The sequence below is a fragment of the Doryrhamphus excisus genome, linkage group LG7 (genome assembly GCF_037039965.1).
Source record: "Doryrhamphus excisus strain RoL-2023G ecotype Guam linkage group LG7, RoL_Dexc_Guam_v1.1, whole genome shotgun sequence".
Lineage (NCBI taxonomy): Eukaryota > Metazoa > Chordata > Actinopteri > Syngnathiformes > Syngnathidae > Doryrhamphus > Doryrhamphus excisus.
In genome coordinates, this window is record NC_136363.1 from 4,440,910 (window position 1) to 4,461,657 (window position 20,748).

At 37.5% G+C, this 20,748-nt stretch overlaps 1 protein-coding gene across 2 annotated transcripts in view; it reads right to left on the reverse strand.

Annotated features, from left to right (window-relative positions):
- The window catches only part of ext1b (exostosin glycosyltransferase 1b), a 151,685-nt gene that overhangs the window by 15,715 nt on the left and 115,222 nt on the right, over positions 1-20,748 (reverse strand). Inside the window, exons 5-8 of one of the 2 annotated variants that reach the window (XM_058047654.2) lie at positions 14,166-14,298; positions 12,462-12,580; positions 8,018-8,113; positions 1,079-2,825 (exon numbers count right to left, since the gene is read on the reverse strand). In XM_058047654.2, the coding sequence (XP_057903637.2) occupies positions 2,655-2,825; positions 8,018-8,113; positions 12,462-12,580; positions 14,166-14,298 (519 nt within the window). In that variant the 3' untranslated portion in view covers positions 1,079-2,654. Of the gene's footprint in view, positions 1-1,078; positions 2,826-8,017; positions 8,114-12,461; positions 12,581-14,165; positions 14,299-20,748 lie in introns of those variants that run through there. The other variant, XM_058047653.2, reaches the window with a different exon arrangement.

Consider the following 20,748-nt stretch of genomic DNA (forward strand, 5'->3'; position numbering starts at 1 on the left):
TTTTTTTTTTTTTTTTTGGTATTTGTACGATATGAATAATATATGGGATTGTGTGGTAACCACAAAATGTAACAGGATCTCTGAAATACAACTTTAATCCATGAATGCATATATTCATATATATATATATATATATATATATATATATATATATATTCATGGATATACATTATAGTACACTGAGGCAGATGAAGCGTTGGTGGATGGTGAAAAGATGTACATCTTGACGATATTTTGATGTGCAAAAGCACTCAGATGGGAGAGCAGCAGCCTGTGTGTGTGTGTGTGTGTGTGTGTGTGGTCAAGTCCTCCCACACAAACAAGCAGACAGCTCAGACATGCATACTGTAGCTGTAACGGACACACACACACACACACACACACACACACTTAAATAAACACACAAGAGTTATTCAGTGCATGTCTTTTAAAACACCATCTGCTCTGGAGAACTCTCCCAGTTCAATGTCAGGTGACCTTATTGCTTTATGAACACCTGGCCCGGTGCACTGAAGCGACCTCAGCTATCAACTGGTCTTCACCCCCCCACCCCCACCCCCACCGCGTCCCCTCTAGCAAATACGAACACATTGAAAAAAAAAGCAGAAAATGACAGGATATTCAACTGCTTTGGCTTATTTCATGTGAATAACAGGTCAAAATCCTTTGAATTCAAGGTCGTAATGACATTTTGAAACAGGTCGACATACATGCACACACATAAACATGATTAGCCAATAGTAGAATTTGCTTTTGTTTAGTTTTTTTTTTCACCTTTGACTTTATTCTGTACATACGACTGTATGTCATTGAAGAGAATAACAATAGAGTCTTATTAGTGCCCAGGCACTACAATGTCCTTGAAAAATATTGATACTGCAATGTTTTTATTTATGATGATGATTATTATTTTTATGATTATTTATTTATTTACAACCCCCCCCCCCCCCCCAACAAATGCAAACACATTGAAAAAAAGAGCAGAAAATGACAGGATATTCAACTGCTTTGGCTTATTTCATGTGAATAACAGGTCAAAATCCTTTGAATTCAAGGTCGTAATGATATTTTGAAACAAGTCGACATACACACATAAACATGTTTAGCCAATAGTAGTTTTTGCTTTTTTTAAAGTTTTTTTGCACCTTTGACTTTATTCTGTACATACGACTGTATGTCATTGAAGAGAATAACAATAGAGTCTTATTAGTGCCCAGGCACTACAATGTCCTTGAAAAATATTGATACTGCAATGTTTTTATTTATGATGATTATTATTATTTATGATGATTATTTATTTATTTATTTGCCCCCCGAGCAAATGCGAAAAAAAGCTGAAAATGACAGGATATTCAACTGTGTTGGCTTATTTAATGTGACTGACAGGTCAAAATCCGTTGAATTCAAGGTCGTAATGACATTTTGAAACAAGTCGACATACATGCACACACATAAACATGTTTAGCCAATAGTAGTTTTTTTGCACCTTTGACTTTATTCTGTACATACGACTGTATGTCATTCAAAAGAATAACAATAAAGTCTTACACTACAAAGTCCTTGAAGAATATTGATAATGCTATGTTGTTATTTATGATGATTATTATTATTTATGATGATTTTTTTATTTATTTATTTATTTGCCCCCCCCCCCAGCAAATGCGAAAAAAAGCTGAAAATGACAGGATATTCTACTGCTTTGGCTGATTTCATCTGAATAACAGGTCAAAATCCTTTGAATTCAAGGTCGTAATGATATTTTGAAACAGGTCGACATAATAGTTTTTGCTTTTTTTTTAGTTTTTTTTTACCTTTGACTTTATTCTGTACATGCGATTGTATGTCATTAAAGAGAATAACAATAGCAATAACAATTGAAAAATATTGATACTGCTATGTTTTTATTTTTGAGGATTATTATTATGCCGGCACTTTCCTAACCAAAATTTTTAAGCGCATCAGATCTGGTGAAATTTGGAAAATTTGGTCCCGAACAGGAAGAACCAAAACTCACTCATTCTTAAAAAAAAAAAAATTACCCCCATGGCACCGGTTTCACAGAACATCACCAAATTTGGCGGAGACGTCAATCGTGACAGGACGCACAAAAAAGCCTCAAAAAGCCGTGTCGGCAATTTTGGTTTCAGGCGAAAACAAGGGCTTACATTTCAACAAACTCATCCAAGGCACTTTGCTTTAATTAGTGGAATTATGTAATGTATATTCCGTAACTATCGTTGAATCCGGTATGTATTTATTAAGTTACTAGAATGTTTTGCCAGATAAATAAATAAATGTATAACCTGTTTATGGTACCTATCGCTACATATATGCGATATCACTGCAGGTGACTTTTCCCTGCAGCTTGCCTTGTCACAGGCTAAAAGAGACCAGAGTCTGACTTCTAACGAGTGTCATCATTACTGCTGTAATCTCCTGTGGATCCGATACGACAAACAAAACAAAGCCATCACCGATCTCCAGGATCTCCTCTTGTCGAAGCGTAGACGCAAAAGCCGAGAGGAGGAACAGACCAGGACGGAGGCAAGACAAACAAAGAGAAGAATAATAAAAGAAAGAAAAGGCGGGGATGGCGGATGACAGGCAGGTGTTTCCAAACCCCAGGTGGTTTGTAACGTTAGAAGTACGACACACTAGCCTGAGGGGCCTTCTTGGTGCTCTCCTGGAATGTGAGCTCTTACAGTAGGAATCCGCCTGCCAGTGATTGGCCTCTCTTGTAAAAGGGTAGAAGCAGCAGGAGGGCGGCAAAAAAGGAAAAAGGACCACCGGTGAGTGTCGGACACATTAAGGCCACCACTGGGATTCTAACAAGGCCATGGAATGACATAAAAGAGAATAATTATTAATTAATAATTATTAGTGCCCAGTCACTACAATGTCCTTGAAAAAATATTGATACTGCTATGTTTTTATTTATGATGATTATTATTATTTATGGTCGACATACATGCACACACATAAACATGTTTAGCCAATATAGTAAACCTCGGATATATCGGATTCAATTGTTCCCACTGGTTTTGTCCGATATAAGCGAAATCCGTTATATGAGTATACCGGAAAATGTCCGTTTTACGCATATATCGGATTTATATCCGGTATATGCGGAAATCGGATTTTATCCGTTATAAAAAGGCACTTCCTTGACTATGTTTCCAATGTACCTGGACGCGCAGGCAACGTCACGATTCGGCGAATCGGAGTGCCACGATGCGGCCATCCGATATATGCGAGGGAAATTTAATGGAAATGCATTGGAACGGGACTGGAGATTTTGTCCGAAATAGGCGAAATTCGTTATAAAAAATCCGATATATGCAATGAATTTTTATTGGAAATGCATTACAGAAAAATTGGTTCTTTTTTTATCTGTCCGTTGTGAGCGAATTTCCGATATATCCGAGGTTTACTGTAGTAGTCTTTGCTTTTGTTTAGTTTTTTTTTTGCACCTTTGACTTTATTCTGTACATACGATTGTATGTCATTAAAGAGAATAACAATAGAGTCTTCTTAGTGCGCAGGCACTACAATGTCCTTGAAAAATATTGATACTGCCATGTTTTTGTTTATGATGATTTAATTTAATTTAATTTAATTTAATTTAATTTAATTTAATTTAATTTTTGTATTTATTATTATATTTATTTATTTACTTACTTATGTCGTGAACCACATTTTGAAGGCACAGAGACAAACCCAGGAACGGGTCGGTGCTGGAGTAAAGTGTGTTTTATGATAATTATCATTATTTATGATGATGATTATTATTTATTATGAATATTTGTTTATTTATTTATTTATTTACCCCTCCGTCAAATGCGAAAAAAAAGCAGAAAATGACAGGATATTCAACTGCTTTGGCTTATTTCATCTGAATAACCGGTCAAAATCCGTTGAATTCAAGGTCGTAATGACATTTTGAAACAGGTCCACATACATGCACACACATAAACGTGATTAGCCAATAGTAGAATTTGCTTTTGTTTAGTTTTTTTTGCACCTTTGATTTTATTCTGTACATACGACTGTATGTCATTGAAGAGAATAACAATAGAGTCTTATTAGTGCCCAAGCACTACAATGTCCTTGAAAAATATTGATACTGCAATGTTTTTATTTATGATAATAATAATTATTTATTTTATTTTATTTACTTACTTATGTCGTTAACCACATTTTGAAGGCACAGAGACGAACCCAGGAACGGGGCGGTGCTGGAGTAAAGTGTGTTTTATGATGATTAGCATTATTTATGATGATGATTATTATTCATTATTTATATTATTTTTTTATTTACCCCTCCATCAAATGCAAAAAAAAAAGCAGAAAATGACAGGATATTCAACTGCTTTGGCTTATTTAATCTGAATAACAAATTTTTTTTTAGGTTTTTTTTTTGCGCCTTTGACTTTATTCTGTACATGCGATTGTATGGCATGGAAGAGAATAACAATAGAGTCCAGGCACTACGATGTCCTTGAAAAATATTGATACTGCTATGTTTTTATTTATGATGATGATTATTTTATTTTAAATTTTATTTTAACTTTTAATTTAATTTAATTTAATTTAATTTAATTTAATTTAATTTAATTTAATTTAATTTAATTTAATTTAATTTAATTTTCTTACGTCGTTAACCACATTTTGAAGGCACTGAGAGTAACCCAGGAAGGGGTCGTTGCTGTTTTCTCTGTTTCTTACTGTCAACAAATCCCATAAAAACACTACATCCTAAATTGCATTTCTTTCATTTCACTCAATCTGTGGCGCTCAGCTTCAAGCCCGACGGGGAGGAAACAATCTTTGCAGCCATCCACACGGCGCTGAAGGCCAGACAGCTTTTTGAAACAGCTGGACACAGTCGTTTGAAGCAAATGTAGCACAGAAGAGAATAAACAGCGCTTTTGTTTCGGGACAGTTTTTCCGCTGTAGATTCACATACACATACCCCATTAAGCACCGCTAATTAGCAGTTAGGAAAATTGGCTTGAAATTGCGGCGCATGAGCACGCGCATACATGAAATTACCTCAGCAACCTCCGACATCCTCGATAGAACCATTCAAAATAAACAATGCTCTTGCTTAGGATTTAAAACCTTTCAAAATTGAAAGTAGAAAAATGGACCCTGGACATGCATTTTGTGTTACCTTGAATACTTTCACAGTTCAGCATCTGCGACCCGGCAAACATTGATTTTTCATCAAAACATTTTTTTTCTTGCTTTTCTGATGATTTTTGAACAAAAAAAAACACATCTCGTTCACCCAAGTCGGTAATAAATATATGATCATTTTTGTCCTTGTCCTTCACTGATCACTTTTTCTGGCCATGTACTGTCTATGTGTATAAAACTTTCTCCACAAATATGGCGTAATAACTATAAAAGCAATCTTTACTCGCTAAATGTACTGCAAAAAAGGCCAGTAAGGATAATTCATAATGGCGCCTACAGAGAACATACTAACTCCTTAGTTCTAAAATCACAAATACTTCAACTTGCTGATATAGTTCATCTTCTTTGGATGGTCATATCACCTCGTACTTTGGTACCGGACAAAAATTAATTTTAATTTTAATTTTAATATTATTTTTTTAATTTTTTTAATTAAAATTAAAATTAAATAATAATTATTATTTTTTAATTAAAATTAAAATTAAAATTAAAATTAAAATTAAAATTAAAATTAAAATTAAAATTAAAATTAAAATTAAAATTAAAATTAAAATTAAAATTAAAATTAATTTTTGTCCGGTACCAAAGTACGAGGTGATATGACCATCCAAAGAAGATGAACTATATCAGCAAGTTGAAGTATTTGTGATTTTAGAACTAAGGAGTTAGTATGTTCTCTGTAGACGGCATTACGAATTATCCTTACTGGCCTTCTTTGCAGTACATTTAGCGAATTAGCGAATTAAAATTAAAATTAAAATTAAAATTAAAATTAAAATTAAAATTAAAATTAAAATTAAAATTAAAATTAAAATTATTTTTTTAATTAAAATTTTAATTTTAATTAAAATTAAAATTAAAATTAAAATTAAAATTAAAATTAAAATTAAAATTAAAATTAAAATTAAAATTAAAATTAAAAAAGAAAACAAATTATTATGAAAGCAGGAAGTGAACAAATGTAACAGTTACTGATTGTAAAAGTACCAGATGGAGGGGTAGGATTTAATAAGCTTTGCTTCTTCCTACTCCTTTCGGACATGTTGAACTGTGAACTGATTATGTGATGCATTCAATTGTAATCTCATGCATGTTCAAATGAAATCATACAATTATACAATCATAATTCGGGCTTAAACATGGATTGCTCGTGAAAATTTGGTTCCGTGAGTAATTGATAAAAGTGGTTATTTCCAATACTCCAAAACTATGCTGGTGAATTCACTAAAAAAAACAATAATTGCATCCATTTATTGAACCACAGCTTTGTAAACTATTGGAAGCTATTTCCTTTTGCATGTATAAGCTTCCACCCATCCATCCATCCATCCATCCATCATTGCAGCAGGCTTTCTCCGCATGCGGCAGTCTCCATGGAGTAAAATATTACATCTCTTTCTTTCACCAGTAGAGAAACACAGCTCGCTACCGCACAGTAAACACAACTGGCCGCAACCACAACAAACCACAGCTTGCCCCATCCCCTTGGTGTGCACACACACACACACACACACACACTTCACACATGTGTTTAGCTCACTTATGTTGGCCACATAACAACACACACTTTACTACTACTATGATTGGCAGATTGGCGGCGACATCACTCTGAGCTGCAAACCATTTAAACAGTTAAAAACGCATCGTATTTAATACAATTTGGGTCACGTTATACCCAGTACAGTCACTTTTGTGAGTTACAATGCATTTTTTGAGACTTTCAACATTATCTAATTTGAGAGTTCAGCCTTCTTTAGACATCCATGAAAGCATATTTATTATTTTGTATTATTTTATTATTTATTATTATTATTATTTTGTCCAATATATTGACTTTCGAAAACAGTGACCAATGTTTTTGCATCATTTCTGTTATGTTGCCGACTAAACGCCTAACTGTGTGTGTGTTTGGTTCACAAAAATTCGCCTAACCGATTATGTGATGAATCCAAAAACAACAAGCTCCACAATAATTAATTACAGCTTAGAATAAGCAGACCTGGCAACACTGATGTATGCGTGCGAGTCGATAAAATGTCTTTTATTTTATTATGTCTACTATAGTGGGTAATAGAAGTGTAAAAGTGACTATAGGGGTGTTATTTCATATCAAGAGGGCTCTAATAATGTAACAAAAATATTTAAAAGGTCGTTAACAGGTTTTTTTTATGCTCGAACTACAAAAGTATTCGATTTATGCCTAAGGAATCCATCTTTAATCATAGCCAAAGTCTGGGACCGATTAACCATAACCACAATAAACAGGGAATGACTGTACACAAATATATAAAGTCTTGTGTACTTATGAGCACTAACACAAATGATAAAAATAAAAAAATATATAATATAATATAAAAATAAAATAAAAATATAAATAAAATAAAAAATTAAATAAAATATAAATAAAAAATCAATATAAAATAAATAAATAAAATTTAAAGACAAAAAAAAGCTGACTCAAATTCAAGTTTCATCTTATCTGCTGAGTTTTAATTATTGCACTCACTTAACTCAAAAATAGAGATGTTGTCACTCTCTTCAAGTGATTTGATATTTACTTAGAAAATATGAAATGTCCACAAACTTACCCATAATTAGGTTCTTATCTTTTCCCCCAATATGCTCAGCTTGTTTTTTTTTTTTTGTTTTTTGTTTTTAATTAACTGCGACACAAATTGAAACTCATTAACTCCCTGTTACTCTCCAAACTGAACAAATACACACAACAATACTTCAGCTACAACAGTGTGGAAAAACTGCATACTGCATATACTAAAAAGGGGTGCGTTTAGGGGGTTAAGGAGGTGGGAAGCCTCACCTTGTTCTCTCCCTCGATGACGATGACGGGCACGGATGTGGCAGGCCAGCGGTGCTTGGCAGGGAGGGGTTTGTCACAGTTCCACAGCACAATAATCTAGAAGAAAAACAAGTCAGGTAGTGCATTACAAAAAAAAAGACACTTCCCAGCTTGTAAGCGGTGTGTATAAAAAAAAAAAAAATAAAAGCGAGACTATGACATTTTCCTGCCCTGCAGACAGCAAATGTCAACTTATTACTGCCTGACTGAATGTTAAAGAGCCTAAAGGGCAACTCAAGTGATAAAACATTTCCAATTATGGCTTCAGAATGGTTTGTACAATTGAATCCATAACCAATCAAATGACAGTGTGAGATTTGGCGTTAATGATGAACCAAATCTAACCTAACACCCTTTTCCACTTGTCACATTTTTACACTATAGACCCATCCTAAAGTGATTTGGAGTCTAGTGCAGCTTCTGTGGTGACCTCCGAGGTCATGGAAATGTCAGCTAAGCTAAGCTAAGCCTCTCCATGTGTCCGTGGTTGCAAACGTTCAATTCATGTTTGACAGGAAACATGTACCGTGTGTATTCCTGCCTGACCTCGCGCTCGCTGACACGGATTGGTACGTCCTTGCAGCGCCTCTTCTTATCTTGAAATTGATGAGGAACACTTCGTGATTTTTTTGGATACAAACTGACATTCCTGAAGCTTTCATTCTTCCAGTGGATTTGATTTCCAAAGTACGTTATAAGTAAAAAAAAACAAGTTGCCGTAAAAAAGCATTAAATTCATTACACAGAAACTTAACACTAAAAAGGTACACTGAGGAATATACAAACATGTACCAAAAAAAGTTTAAAATCGGAAAAAAAAGTTTGCCCGTAATGCATTGCATCTGAGGAACACATTAATTGGTCCTTGACGGGGTGCTGCGATGATGTCAGCCTCCCTTCCGGTGGACATAGGCACCATTGCAACACCATCCATCAATTTTCTATGCTGCTTGTCCACCAATGAAATGCTCTGCTCCAGGCAAAATGGGAAAAAAACCTTTAAACTCGTATTAGTACATGCTTGTACATGTATTAGCTATACATTTTGAGTGGTAAGTTGCTTTGTGGTGAGTTTAGTGTTCTTGGTAAAATGACACTGTGAGTCAGACTGTTACATCCTGGTCATTCCTACTTACATTTAATGGCTTCCACTCTTCCAGTGGATTTGATCTCCAAAGTACGTTACAAGTAAAAAAAAAAGTTGCCATAAAAAAAGCATTAAACTCATTAGACAGAAACCTAACACTGAAAAGGTACACTGAGGAATATACAAACATGTACCAAAAAGAGTTTAAAATGGGAAGAAAAAGTTTGCATTGTATCAGATGAACACATTAATTGGTTCTTGACAGGGTGCTGCGATGATGTCAGCCTCCCTTCCGGTGGACATAGGCACCATTGCAACACCATCCATCAATTTTCTATGCTGCTTGTCCACCAATGAAATGCTCTGCTCAGGCAAAATGGGAAAAAAACCTTTAAACTCGTATTAGTACATGCTTGTACATGTATTAGCTATACGTTTTGAGTGGTAAGTTGCTGTGTGGTGAGTTTAGTGTTATTGTTAAAATGACACTGTGAGTCAGACTGTTACATCCTGGTCATTCCTACTCACATTTAATGGCTTCCACTCTTCCAGTGGATTTGATCTCCAAAGTACGTTATAAGTAAAAAAAAAAAGTTGCCGTAAAAAAGCATTACACTCATTAGACAGAAACGTAACACTGAAAAGGTACACTGAGGAATATACAAACATGTACCAAAAAGAGTTTAAAATGGGAAAAAAAAAGTTTGCCCGTAATGCATTGCATCTGAAGAACGCATTTATTGGTTCTTGATGGGGTGCTGCGATGACGTCAGCCTCCTTTCCGGTGGACATAGTCACCATTGCAGCACCATCCATCCATTCATCCATCAGTCCACCAATGAAATTCTGCTCAGGCAAAATGAAAAAACCTTTAAACTCGTATTAGTACATGCTTGTACATGTATTAGCTATACATTTTGAGTGGTAAGTTGCTGTGTGGTGAGTTTAGTGTTCTTGTTAAAATCACACGGTTACATCCTGGTCATTCCTACTAACATTTAATGGCTTCCCTCGTTATGGCTTCCTCCATTAGCCAATTCATAAAATTATTTGGAACAATTTTTTTTGGAATAAAGACGATGACTGTATCTGTTATTTTGTCACGTTACAATATCCTATTGTGACTTTTGCACAGCACACATTCTCACAATGTTAAAAGAAACATGTATTCTTATTTTGCGGTTGAGTGAGTCCGAAACCCCAAAATGTCAGCCTCTCTTGCTAAGTCTTGCACAAAGCATGTAAATCCACCCTAACAATGTTCTATTTCTGCTAAATAAGGAAGCCAGATGGCGTCTCGGCTAGCTCACTAGCGCTCTTAGGGTGCTGATGGTGCTGTTGTGTATGCAAACCTGCATGTGTGTTAGCGTGTATATGTGCAGCAATAACAAGAAGAAAGGCGGGGGGGGGGGGGGGTAAAAAAAAAAAAACAAAAAACTTGCTGTATTGGTATCACGACTGCAGGAAAGATACATCCCCTACTACACAGCAGGGGGGTTGGGCGGGTTCTCTTCTAAAAAAGCATCAAATTTAGACTCCTTCACCTTCTCTCTCTCCTGCATCATTTATTTATATCCTCATCTACTCATAGCCCGGCAGCGGTGGGCCGTGTACCTGTGCCTTCAGTCTAAACAACACAATGCTGCTCTGTAAGAATAGAATTCCAAACAGGGGGAAAAAAAAAATATGGTATGCACGCTACGTGAAAAGCTGCACCAGCTTTGTAAATATCACGACAACATCGCTGCATGACAGTATAACCTACATAAGGATGGGTATCATTTCCATTTTGTCACATATAGGTGCGAAATCTTCTTAATTTATTTCAGATATGCATACTATGTTATATTATTGTTTCTCGCATATACACTTACAATACAATACACGTATAATATCTATTTTTCCTCACAAGGGTCGCGGAGGGTGCTGGAGCCTATCCCAGCTGTCTTCTGGCGAGAGGCGGGGTACACCAGCCAATCACAGGGCACATATAGACAAACAACCATTCACACTCACATTCATACCTATGGACAATTTGGAGTCGCTAATTAACCTAGCATGTTTTTGGAATGTGGGAGGAAACCGGAGTACCCGGAGAAACCCCACGCATGCACGGGGAGAACATGCAAACTCAGGGTGGAATTGAACCCTGGTCTCCTAGCTGTGAGGTCTGCGCGCTAACCACTCAACTGCCGTGCTGCTAAATATCTATTTCCATATATATATATATATATGTATATATATATACATATACATACATACACACACACACCTCATTACTACACATGTCTGAAAAGGAGCAGGAAGAAGCAAAGCTTATTAAATCCGACCCCTTCTCCACGCCATAGCAGTTACCAATTCAATAAATGATTTTTCCACACATATAATCACAGAATCTTACATAAGACAAAACAACAAAAGAAGACTGGGAACCCCGAAGCACACCACCAACCCCGCCAGACAACCCACCTGGCCCCGACCCCCCCCCCCCTAGCCCCTGAATGCAGTCCCCGTACACCCCGCTGCCCTCCAATAAGAAGCCATTTTGGCTGGACATACACAAGTATGTGTGATCCCTGGGTAGGCATTGTTTGTTCTGTTATTCAACACACCTCTGCACATAAAGAGTGTCAAAACTGGTTCTGGACCTAGACAGTCTCCGGACATGAACATATGTGGCGGGATCTCCTCAAAACCTGTAGTACTTGGTGAGTATCTGTAAAGAGGAGTGTACTAAAATCCGTTATGAGGGGTGTGCAAAAAAAAAAAAAAATTTTATGTTTTCTTGTGGACATTTTGTTCATATTCTCTAGTCCAGGGGTCGGCAACCCGCAACTTTTGGGACCTGAATACGACTCATCAGCCTCCCTTTCGCAATGCTTGAATATTTTTTTAACACCCAAGTGTGGAAAATGCGTGTTTTCGAAAAAAGTTAAAAATATCCGACTTAAGGAAGGGAGGGGAAACCAGTGTTTGACTGCCTGCATCTGTTGAGACGTGACAGATATGTATTTTTTTTTCCCCCCCGCGGTAAGTTAACTATTAATATATGCCTCCAAAAAAAGAAACATCTCCGAGGAAAATCGAGTTTTTAAGTAGTGAGGTTTAACCAACTTCCTCCTTGTTGGCATCATTCACACTTGTTGCACATAAGTGCATAAGCTGTCGTGTTTTGCGGCTCCAGACAATTTTTATTGAGTGGTCGAGAGGGTAGTAAGGGTTGCCGACCCCTGTAAAAATTAATTTACCCTAATGATGACGAGTCGTAATCCACATAACAAACAAACAAACAAAAACAGGCATCCGTGTATCTTTCACCTGTGCACAGTACTGGGATTTGGCCACTGCCACCAGCAGCTTGAGGATCGGTTGGGACTGAGACACCAGATTGGAGACGGCGTGGATGACGGCTGTGAACTTTGGGTACGGTTTAATTCCTGGAACATAAACACAAAAGACATCGATTTCTTGTTATTTGGGGTTCACCACATTCAGTAAAATGACAGTTGCTATGGTACCCATTATGTCATTGTATGGTCATATCACCTTGTACTTGACAAAAATTAAAATTAAAATTAAAATTAAAATTAAAATTAAAATTAAAATTAAAATTAAAATTAAAATTAAAATTAAAATTAAAATTAAAATTAAAATTAAAATTAAAATTAAAATTAAAATTAGTGACAAAAATAACATAAAATAAATAAATAATTAAAAATCCCTCCATTCTGTGTGGAAGTGGTACATTTTTAGCTTCTATTTTCTTCTTCCCCACTTCATTTGAACCCCTTTTTAAGTTCAGAATAAACATATTGGAGACTAACTAGTTAGCTCGGTAGCATGCTACGTCCTGATCCCTGATCCCGAGCCTGCACATTGCAGTTCAGCAATGCGATGTAAACAAAGAATAAAAGGCGCATAAAGGTGACTATAGGGGTGTTAATGTGTGTCTACAGTGCTCTAATAATGTTAAAACTTGTATGCTTACAATGTCATAAAAGAGGTTTTCTATGCTAAACTATGAAAACATTAAAAAATTAAAATAAAAAAAAATAAAATTTAAAGTTTTTAAAATTTAAAATAAAAAATGTTACAATTGAAAAAATTTACAATTTTAAAATTTTTAAATTTAAAACAAAAAAACAAACTATATTAGGAAAGCAGGAAGTGAACAAATGTAACAGTTGTTTGCTAAATACAAGGATGAAGAGTCTTGAACCAGTCATGATGTGCTATATATATCACTATATTGACACTTACTATGGTACCCATTATGTCATTGGATGGTCATATCACCTCGTACTTTGGTACGTGATAAAAAAAAAACAAACAAAAAAACTTTAAGTTTGTGGTGTACCACAGGGGTCAACACCGGGACCAAGTAATATTACTTCTGCCTTTTCTTGTGATTTGACAACTGCATAAAAGACACCCAAATAGATCAAATACAAATAGATGGTGCAGACATTGGCAGGCTGTGTGAAAACACATTACCAGGTGTCATAACAGATGATAAAATGAGCTGGAATATATTCAACATTACGTGTCAAGAAGTACTTTCAATACTGAATAAAGCCAAACATATTGTGGACCAAAAAAAAAAAAAAACACTCTTTACTTTTCACCGGTGTTGGAATGTGTGTGTGTGTGTATTTGCGGATGGAGTGATGATGGAGTGAAGCAGCAGGGGACAAAGAGGTCCTTGGGTCACGTACAGTATATGCGGCGCGGGGATAACTCGGCGTTACTGAACCGCGGCGGCGAATGCTGACTCAAACGTGATGATGGAGAGGCCGGTGAGTCAGCAGCACAAATACAACCATCAGTCAAAGGCCATTTCCTGAACTCCGCTTGCCTCACGGTCAATGGGGGGGCAGTAGCTCAAGATTAAGGTTCCGTGTCCCCCCCCCCCGTGGTTTGCAATTTTTGGGAAGTGTGTGTTTGGAAGATCCGGTGCTCTAAAAGTCCCACATTAGGATACAACCGGTTTTGTGTTGTTATATAAAGGTTTATCTTTCTTACCAAGTGTGGCGTAGTAGAAGGGGAAGTCTCCTAGGTAGCTAGAGTACTGTGGAAGAGCAAAGAGCCCCCCCGGGTGACTGTTCCACATCAGGCTGCTCCTGGAGTTGTGCTCCAAAACACGGTCCTGGATGATCTGCAAGATTGGGAAACACATAAATATTCAGTAGTGCATTCGATTCACAGAATTACATACACTCTTACATCCTTCTGCACTTTGTGTGTATATGAGACTGGACCTGCCTCCACCCACTGAAACGATTCATTATCGTTTCAGGCCTAGTGACTACAAAAGAGTCTTTTTCGGAATGAGGAATCTTCACGGATGTTGTAAGGATGTGGTCCATCAATACTTTATGGCAAAAACTAAATTACCGTTGGTTGAATGACGCCAACCCTCGAGCATCTCTGTGTGGAGTTTGCATGTTCTCCCCGTGTATTTGTAGGGTTTTCTCCGGGTACTCCGGTTTCCTCCCACATTCCAAAAACATGCTAGGTTAATTGTCGACTCCAAATTGTCCATATGTATGAATGTTAGAAATGCTTTGTTAGAAAATGCTAACACGCCAATGGCTACCATGCTAGCACCTAGCAAGACATCTTCAAATCCCAAAAGTGTTCAGGCAGTCCCATAGTGTCCCCACATAATGCCATGTGTGTATTTGCCTTTAGATATCAGTAAATTAGCTAAAATGCTAACATGCTAACATGCTAACCTAGGAGACCAGGGTTCAATTCCACCTTCGGCTATCTCTGTGTGGAGTTTGCATGTTCTCCCCGTGCATTCGTAGGGTTTTCTCCGGGTACTCCGGTTTCCTCCCACATTCCAAAAACATGCTAGGTTAATTGTCGACTACAAATTGTCCATAGGTATGAATGTTAGAAAATGTTAGAAATGCTGTGTTAGAAAATGCTAACACGCCAATGGCTACCATGCTAGCACCTAGCAAGACATCTTCAAATCCCAAAAGTTTTCAGGCAGTCCCATAGTGTCCCCACATAATGCCATGTGTGTATTTGCCTTTAGATATCAGTAAATTAGCTAAAATGCTAACATGCTAACATTCTAACCTAGGACACCAGGGTTCAATTCCACCCTCGGCTATCTCTGTGTGGAGTTTGCATGTTCTCCCCGTGCATTCGTAGGGTTTTCTCCGGGTACTCCGGTTTCCTCCCACATTCCAAAAACATGCTAGGTTAATTGGCGACTCCAAATTGTCCATAGGTATGAATGTGAGTGTGAATGGTTGTTTGTCTATATGTGCCCTGTGATTGGCTGGCCACCAGTCCATAAAAAATGAATGAATGGATGGTACATGTGTTGTATATTTCCTAGGGTTGAGTGTGTTATTTAGTGTGTTGTGAGTGTTAAGTTACTGTGTGATGAGTTAAGCATTTTTTTGTAAGATGACACTGTGAGTCAGATTGTTATATTGAGTAAAGACCTCCTGTGATTCCCAGTGTGTATGTGAATGCATTAATAGTCAGTTGATTGTCACTGGGGTTGTATCCTCCATGATGGTTCGACTTTGACGGACACCCCTATTTCTGACATTCTGTCAACCGATCCCTTTCCCAACAAATATTTAGTCCTGCATGTGCCCTCTGAGTCCAGGGTGTACCCCGCCTCTCGCCCGAAGACAGCTGGGATAGGCTCCAGCACCCCCACGACCCTTGTGAGGATAAGCGGTAGAAAATAAATGAATGATTGAATGACGCCAAAACACCATCAGCAAAAAACTCCCCTTTGTCCCGACATGTCACGTTCACAGACTATCGGAAATCTCAAAACTCTTGACACTTGAATATCAAATGGAACTGAACTATATAAAATGTCCATATTGTTGCACTAATAACTAAAAACAAGTTGGTCGTTTTTCTTTATTTTTTTTTATTGCTCTTTCATTCCTTCTTGTATTTACTGTTTTTTTTACGACTGAATTGTTCGTCCTTCATGTACTCTTGCGGACAGCTTGAGTGTCTTAGAAGTTAATTTAGTCATTTTCCAAATCCCTCATCTTCTCCGCACTTGAGGGCACGGCCTAAGAAGAAAGCTATAAAATGTTTGCTCTCTACAGCCGAAGCAACAGCGAAGTCGATCGTGTCAACAACGTTTTTTTTTGCCGACCTAAACAGAACAGTGCTTTCCGGAAGCTTTGAATATATCAAGGTGTCAAAGTCACACACACAAACACACACACCGAGTCTATCCGAGTTCCAGTAACAGAGTCATCAGTTGCATCGAAACAGGAAGTCAGTCACGTCTCCATCCTTTCCCCCGAGTTCCAAAATGGAGCAGTCAGTCAACCAGTCAGTCACCAGAACAGACGTTATTCTCTCAGCCATCTCGCCCCCCCCCCTCTGTCGGGCCCGGGCTTCCGCCGAAACAGTCAGGCACCGAACAGAGATATTGCCGCCTTGCCCTTGAGCCAAACTAAATTGCTTCAGTAAAACAGGCGCGGGTTTTAGGGGTCCGTGTTTTATGGCTGCCATTGAATCGGGAGGTGATGGCTGCTGTAAGTCAGAGGAGAGTCGGTGATTTGTAGCAATGGGTGAGCAGCTGATAGCTATTTGGAATGTAAAAAAAAAAAAAGTTATTATTATAGCTCCGAGGGGCCGCCGCCACCGTGATAATATTGACAAAGCAACATAAAAATTTTTCATAGGTAGGGAGGGGGGGGAGGGGGGGGGGGGCAGGACGGTGTGGAAAAAAAAAAATGCAAGGGCTGAGTTTTTCAACACCCCCCCACCTCAAGCTGTGTTTCATTTGAGATTAACGTTTCGTCCGTCAAAACACTGCCTTGCCACCTTAAAAAAAAAAAAAAAAAAAAAAAAAAAAAAGCCACAGCCCTTCCACCTTACGACGGGCAATTTGGTTCGCTTGGCTGCCGCCCCCTCCTCAGTCAGCAGAAGCGTGATGGACGACTCAATCTCACCTCCCAACAGCCACAATCAACCAATTAGAGCATGACAGATAAATCCTCCTTTCTCCAGGAGCGGACTTTAATAGGGCCGCTTTAATACGGATACCAGCAGCTTGTATTGACCTTGTGATTGGCGGATACAAGTGTCCACTTCCTGGTAGAAACACCACATGATAACTGGACGCTGTCGGAAATGGGGTGAGTACTATAGAAGTGTGTGTGAATAATGTGGATTAAATGCGGAATGAGATATTTAGATAAGCAAAAGGTGGTTGTAGTAGTAGTAGTACGAGTATGAGTAGTATGAGTAATATACGACTTTAAATGGGGGGGAAAAAAATGTAACATTTTCCCATAATGCTCTGCGTCCAAGCACAGCATTCATTGGTGACGGCCGGGGGACTGCAATGACATCAGCCTCTTTCCATTCATTTTCTATGCCGCTTGCCCTCCAATGAACTGCTTTGCTCAGATGAAATGCATTAATGGGAAAACATTAAGTTTTTTTTATTATTTATAAAAATTATAAAAAATATATATTAATAAAAGAATAAAATAAAATAATTTATATATTAATAAAAGAATAAAATAAAATAATTTATATATTTATTATTATTGTTTATTCATTATTTAAACTGATATTGGTACATGTATTGGTTGCACGATGGTAGAGTGGTTAGCACGCAGGCCACACAGCTATTAGAACTGGGTTTGATTCCCCCCTCGGGCATCATGGGTTTTCTCCGGGTACTTTGGTTTTCTCCCACATTCCAAAAACATGCTAGGTTAATTGGCTACTCCAATAAAGTGGATTAAATGCGGAATGAGATATTTATATAAGCAAAAGAGAGGAATTCTAACACAATATATGAACATGGTAGTAGTACGAGTATGAGTAGTATGAGTAATATACGACTTTAAATGGGGGGGGGGGATGTAACATTTTCCCATAATGCTCTGCGTCCAAGCACAGCATTCCTTGGTGATGGCCGGGGAACTGCAATGACATCAGCCTCTTTCCAGGCTCCTCTGGTACATCGTCCATACGTATGAATGTGAGTGTGAATGGTTGTTTGTCTATATGTGCCCTGTGATTGGCTGGCCACCAGTCCAGGGTGTACCCCGCCTCTCGCCAGAAGACAGCTGGGATAGGCTCCAGCAAGGCAGCGACCCTCGTGAGGATAAGCGGTATAGAAAATGTATGGATGGATACACGTATTTTAAATAAATTAAAAAAATAAACTGAAATTATATTAGGATAAAAATAAAATAAAAAAAAACACAAAATTATATTATGAAAGCAGGAAGTGAACAAATGTAACAGTTACTGATTGTAAAAGCACCAGATGGAGGGGTAGGATTTAATAAGCTTTGCTTCTTCCTACTCCTTTTTCGCCCACTTTAATACGGATACCAGCAGCTTGTATTGACCTTGTGATTGGCGGAAACAAGTGTCCACTTCCTGGTAGAAACACCACATGATAACGGGACGCCGTCTGAAATGGGATGCGTACACACTTTGAGCAGTCCATAAAAGCAGTGCGTGTTTTTTTTTTTTTTTTTAAGTGTGTGTGGAGGGTCGACTGGATGAATTAATAATGTGGATTGTTATCTGTGGACCTGCCACGGTAACGACATTTACATATGTCAACCCACTCTCCACCCTCCGCTCGCCGCCTTGTGCTTTTACGGGACAGTCAGTCAGGATTAAGCTGCATTCCCTCACACACACACACACACACACACACACACACATTGAGTCACCTTGGTCTTTAGTGCAGACTGACAGCATGGCAAGGTTATGCCTGGGTGGTGGCAAGTGTTTCTTAGCTGACACACCTTGACATATGGAGATGTGTTTCTGACTGCGCGTGTCAGCTCAGGACAGGCCAGATAACAAAAGACTCGAGATGTAGCGATCGGCACAATCAGACGGATGCCGTAGCCATGACAGATTGGGGAAAAAAAAACTGTACTTAAAGAAGCACCAAAGGGGAATCGTGTTTCCCATGTGATGCAGGAGGAGAGGAAATTAAATGCGGAATGAGATATTCAGATAAGCGGAAGAGAGGAAGTCTAACACATCGGCAACCCTCCGAGCCTTTATCCCACTCCACTGTAAACAATTCCGATGGAGATGTTCCGGTCATAAACTCCATGAACTGTGTTACTGTTGAATAAATGATGAGGTCAGTGAAAGTGAACTTCGATTGCACTTAAATTAAAAAAAAAAAGAGGTTTCCCCAAACTTAGTGGTTAGACTAAAAGTCTAACTAGTTTGTGATTGTGTGCTCGATTTACCTTGTATACAACTTGATATACGTTAAATTATGTTAAAAAGCCATAGTATTTCAGTATGTGGAATCAAACTATGACACTTACTATGGTACCCATTATGTCATTGGATGGTCATATCACCTTGTACTTTGGTACGTGATTAAAATTAAAACAAACTTAAATTATATTAGGAAAGCAGGAAGTGAACAAATGTAACAGTTACTGATTGTAAAAGTACAAAAATTAAAATAAAAAAAACAAACTATATTGGGAAAGCAGGAAGTGAACAAATGTAACAGTTACTGATTGTAAAAGTAGCAGATGGAGGGGTAGGACTTTGGTAAGTGACAAAAATTAAAATAAAACAAAAACAAAAAAAACTTAAATTATATTAGGAAAGCAGGAAGTGAACAAATGTAACAGTTACTGATTGTAAAAGTAGCAAAATTAAAACTAAAATTAAAAGGATAAAAATTAAAATAAAAACACTAAATTATACTAGGAAAGCAGGAAGTGAACAAATGTAACAGTTACTGATTGTAAAAGTACCAGATGGAGGGGTAGGACTTTGGTAAGTGACAAAAATTAAAATAAAACAAAAACAAAAAAAAATTAAATTATATTAGGAAAGCAGGAAGTGAACAAATGTAACAGTTACTGATTAAAGTAGCAAAATTAAAACTAAAATTAAAAGGATAAAAATTAAAATAAAAACACTAAATTATACTAGGAAAGCAGGAAGTGAACAAATGTAACAGTTACTGATTGTAAAAGTAGCAAAATTAAAACTAAAACTATATTAGGATAAAAATTAAAATAAAAACACTAAATTATATTAGGAAAGCAGGAAGTGAACAAATGTAACAGTTACTGATTGTAAAAGTACCAGATGGAGGGGTAGGATTTAATAAGCTTTGCTTCTTCCTACTCCTTTTGGACATGTGGAACTGTGAACTGATTATGTGATGCATTCAATTGTAATCTGATGCATGTTCAAAAGATATAAAACCATTACCATTACCATATACCCAGGGGGAACTTAAAAAGCCCCTGAATATACAGTACTGTATATATAGTTTTGGTCATGATGAATGGAATATACCATTCTGAACACATGTACAGTGGAAAATACAAGCAACCAACTAAGGTCAATGGTGTGTCCATTGCAGTCTGTATACACATCACGTTCAGGTCCTCTCTATCCCTGATGCTGCCACTTCAACCACTTCCACTACAAGGACGAGTACCACTGGAATCAACATCAGCACTTCACCACCATGATCGGCCACCACCTCTACTATGAGTCATGTCTTCTGCCGTCCCGGTGTCTGATAACAGTCTTTATTGATACACTCGGCACATGTGGTTTCCATTTTTGTGCCATC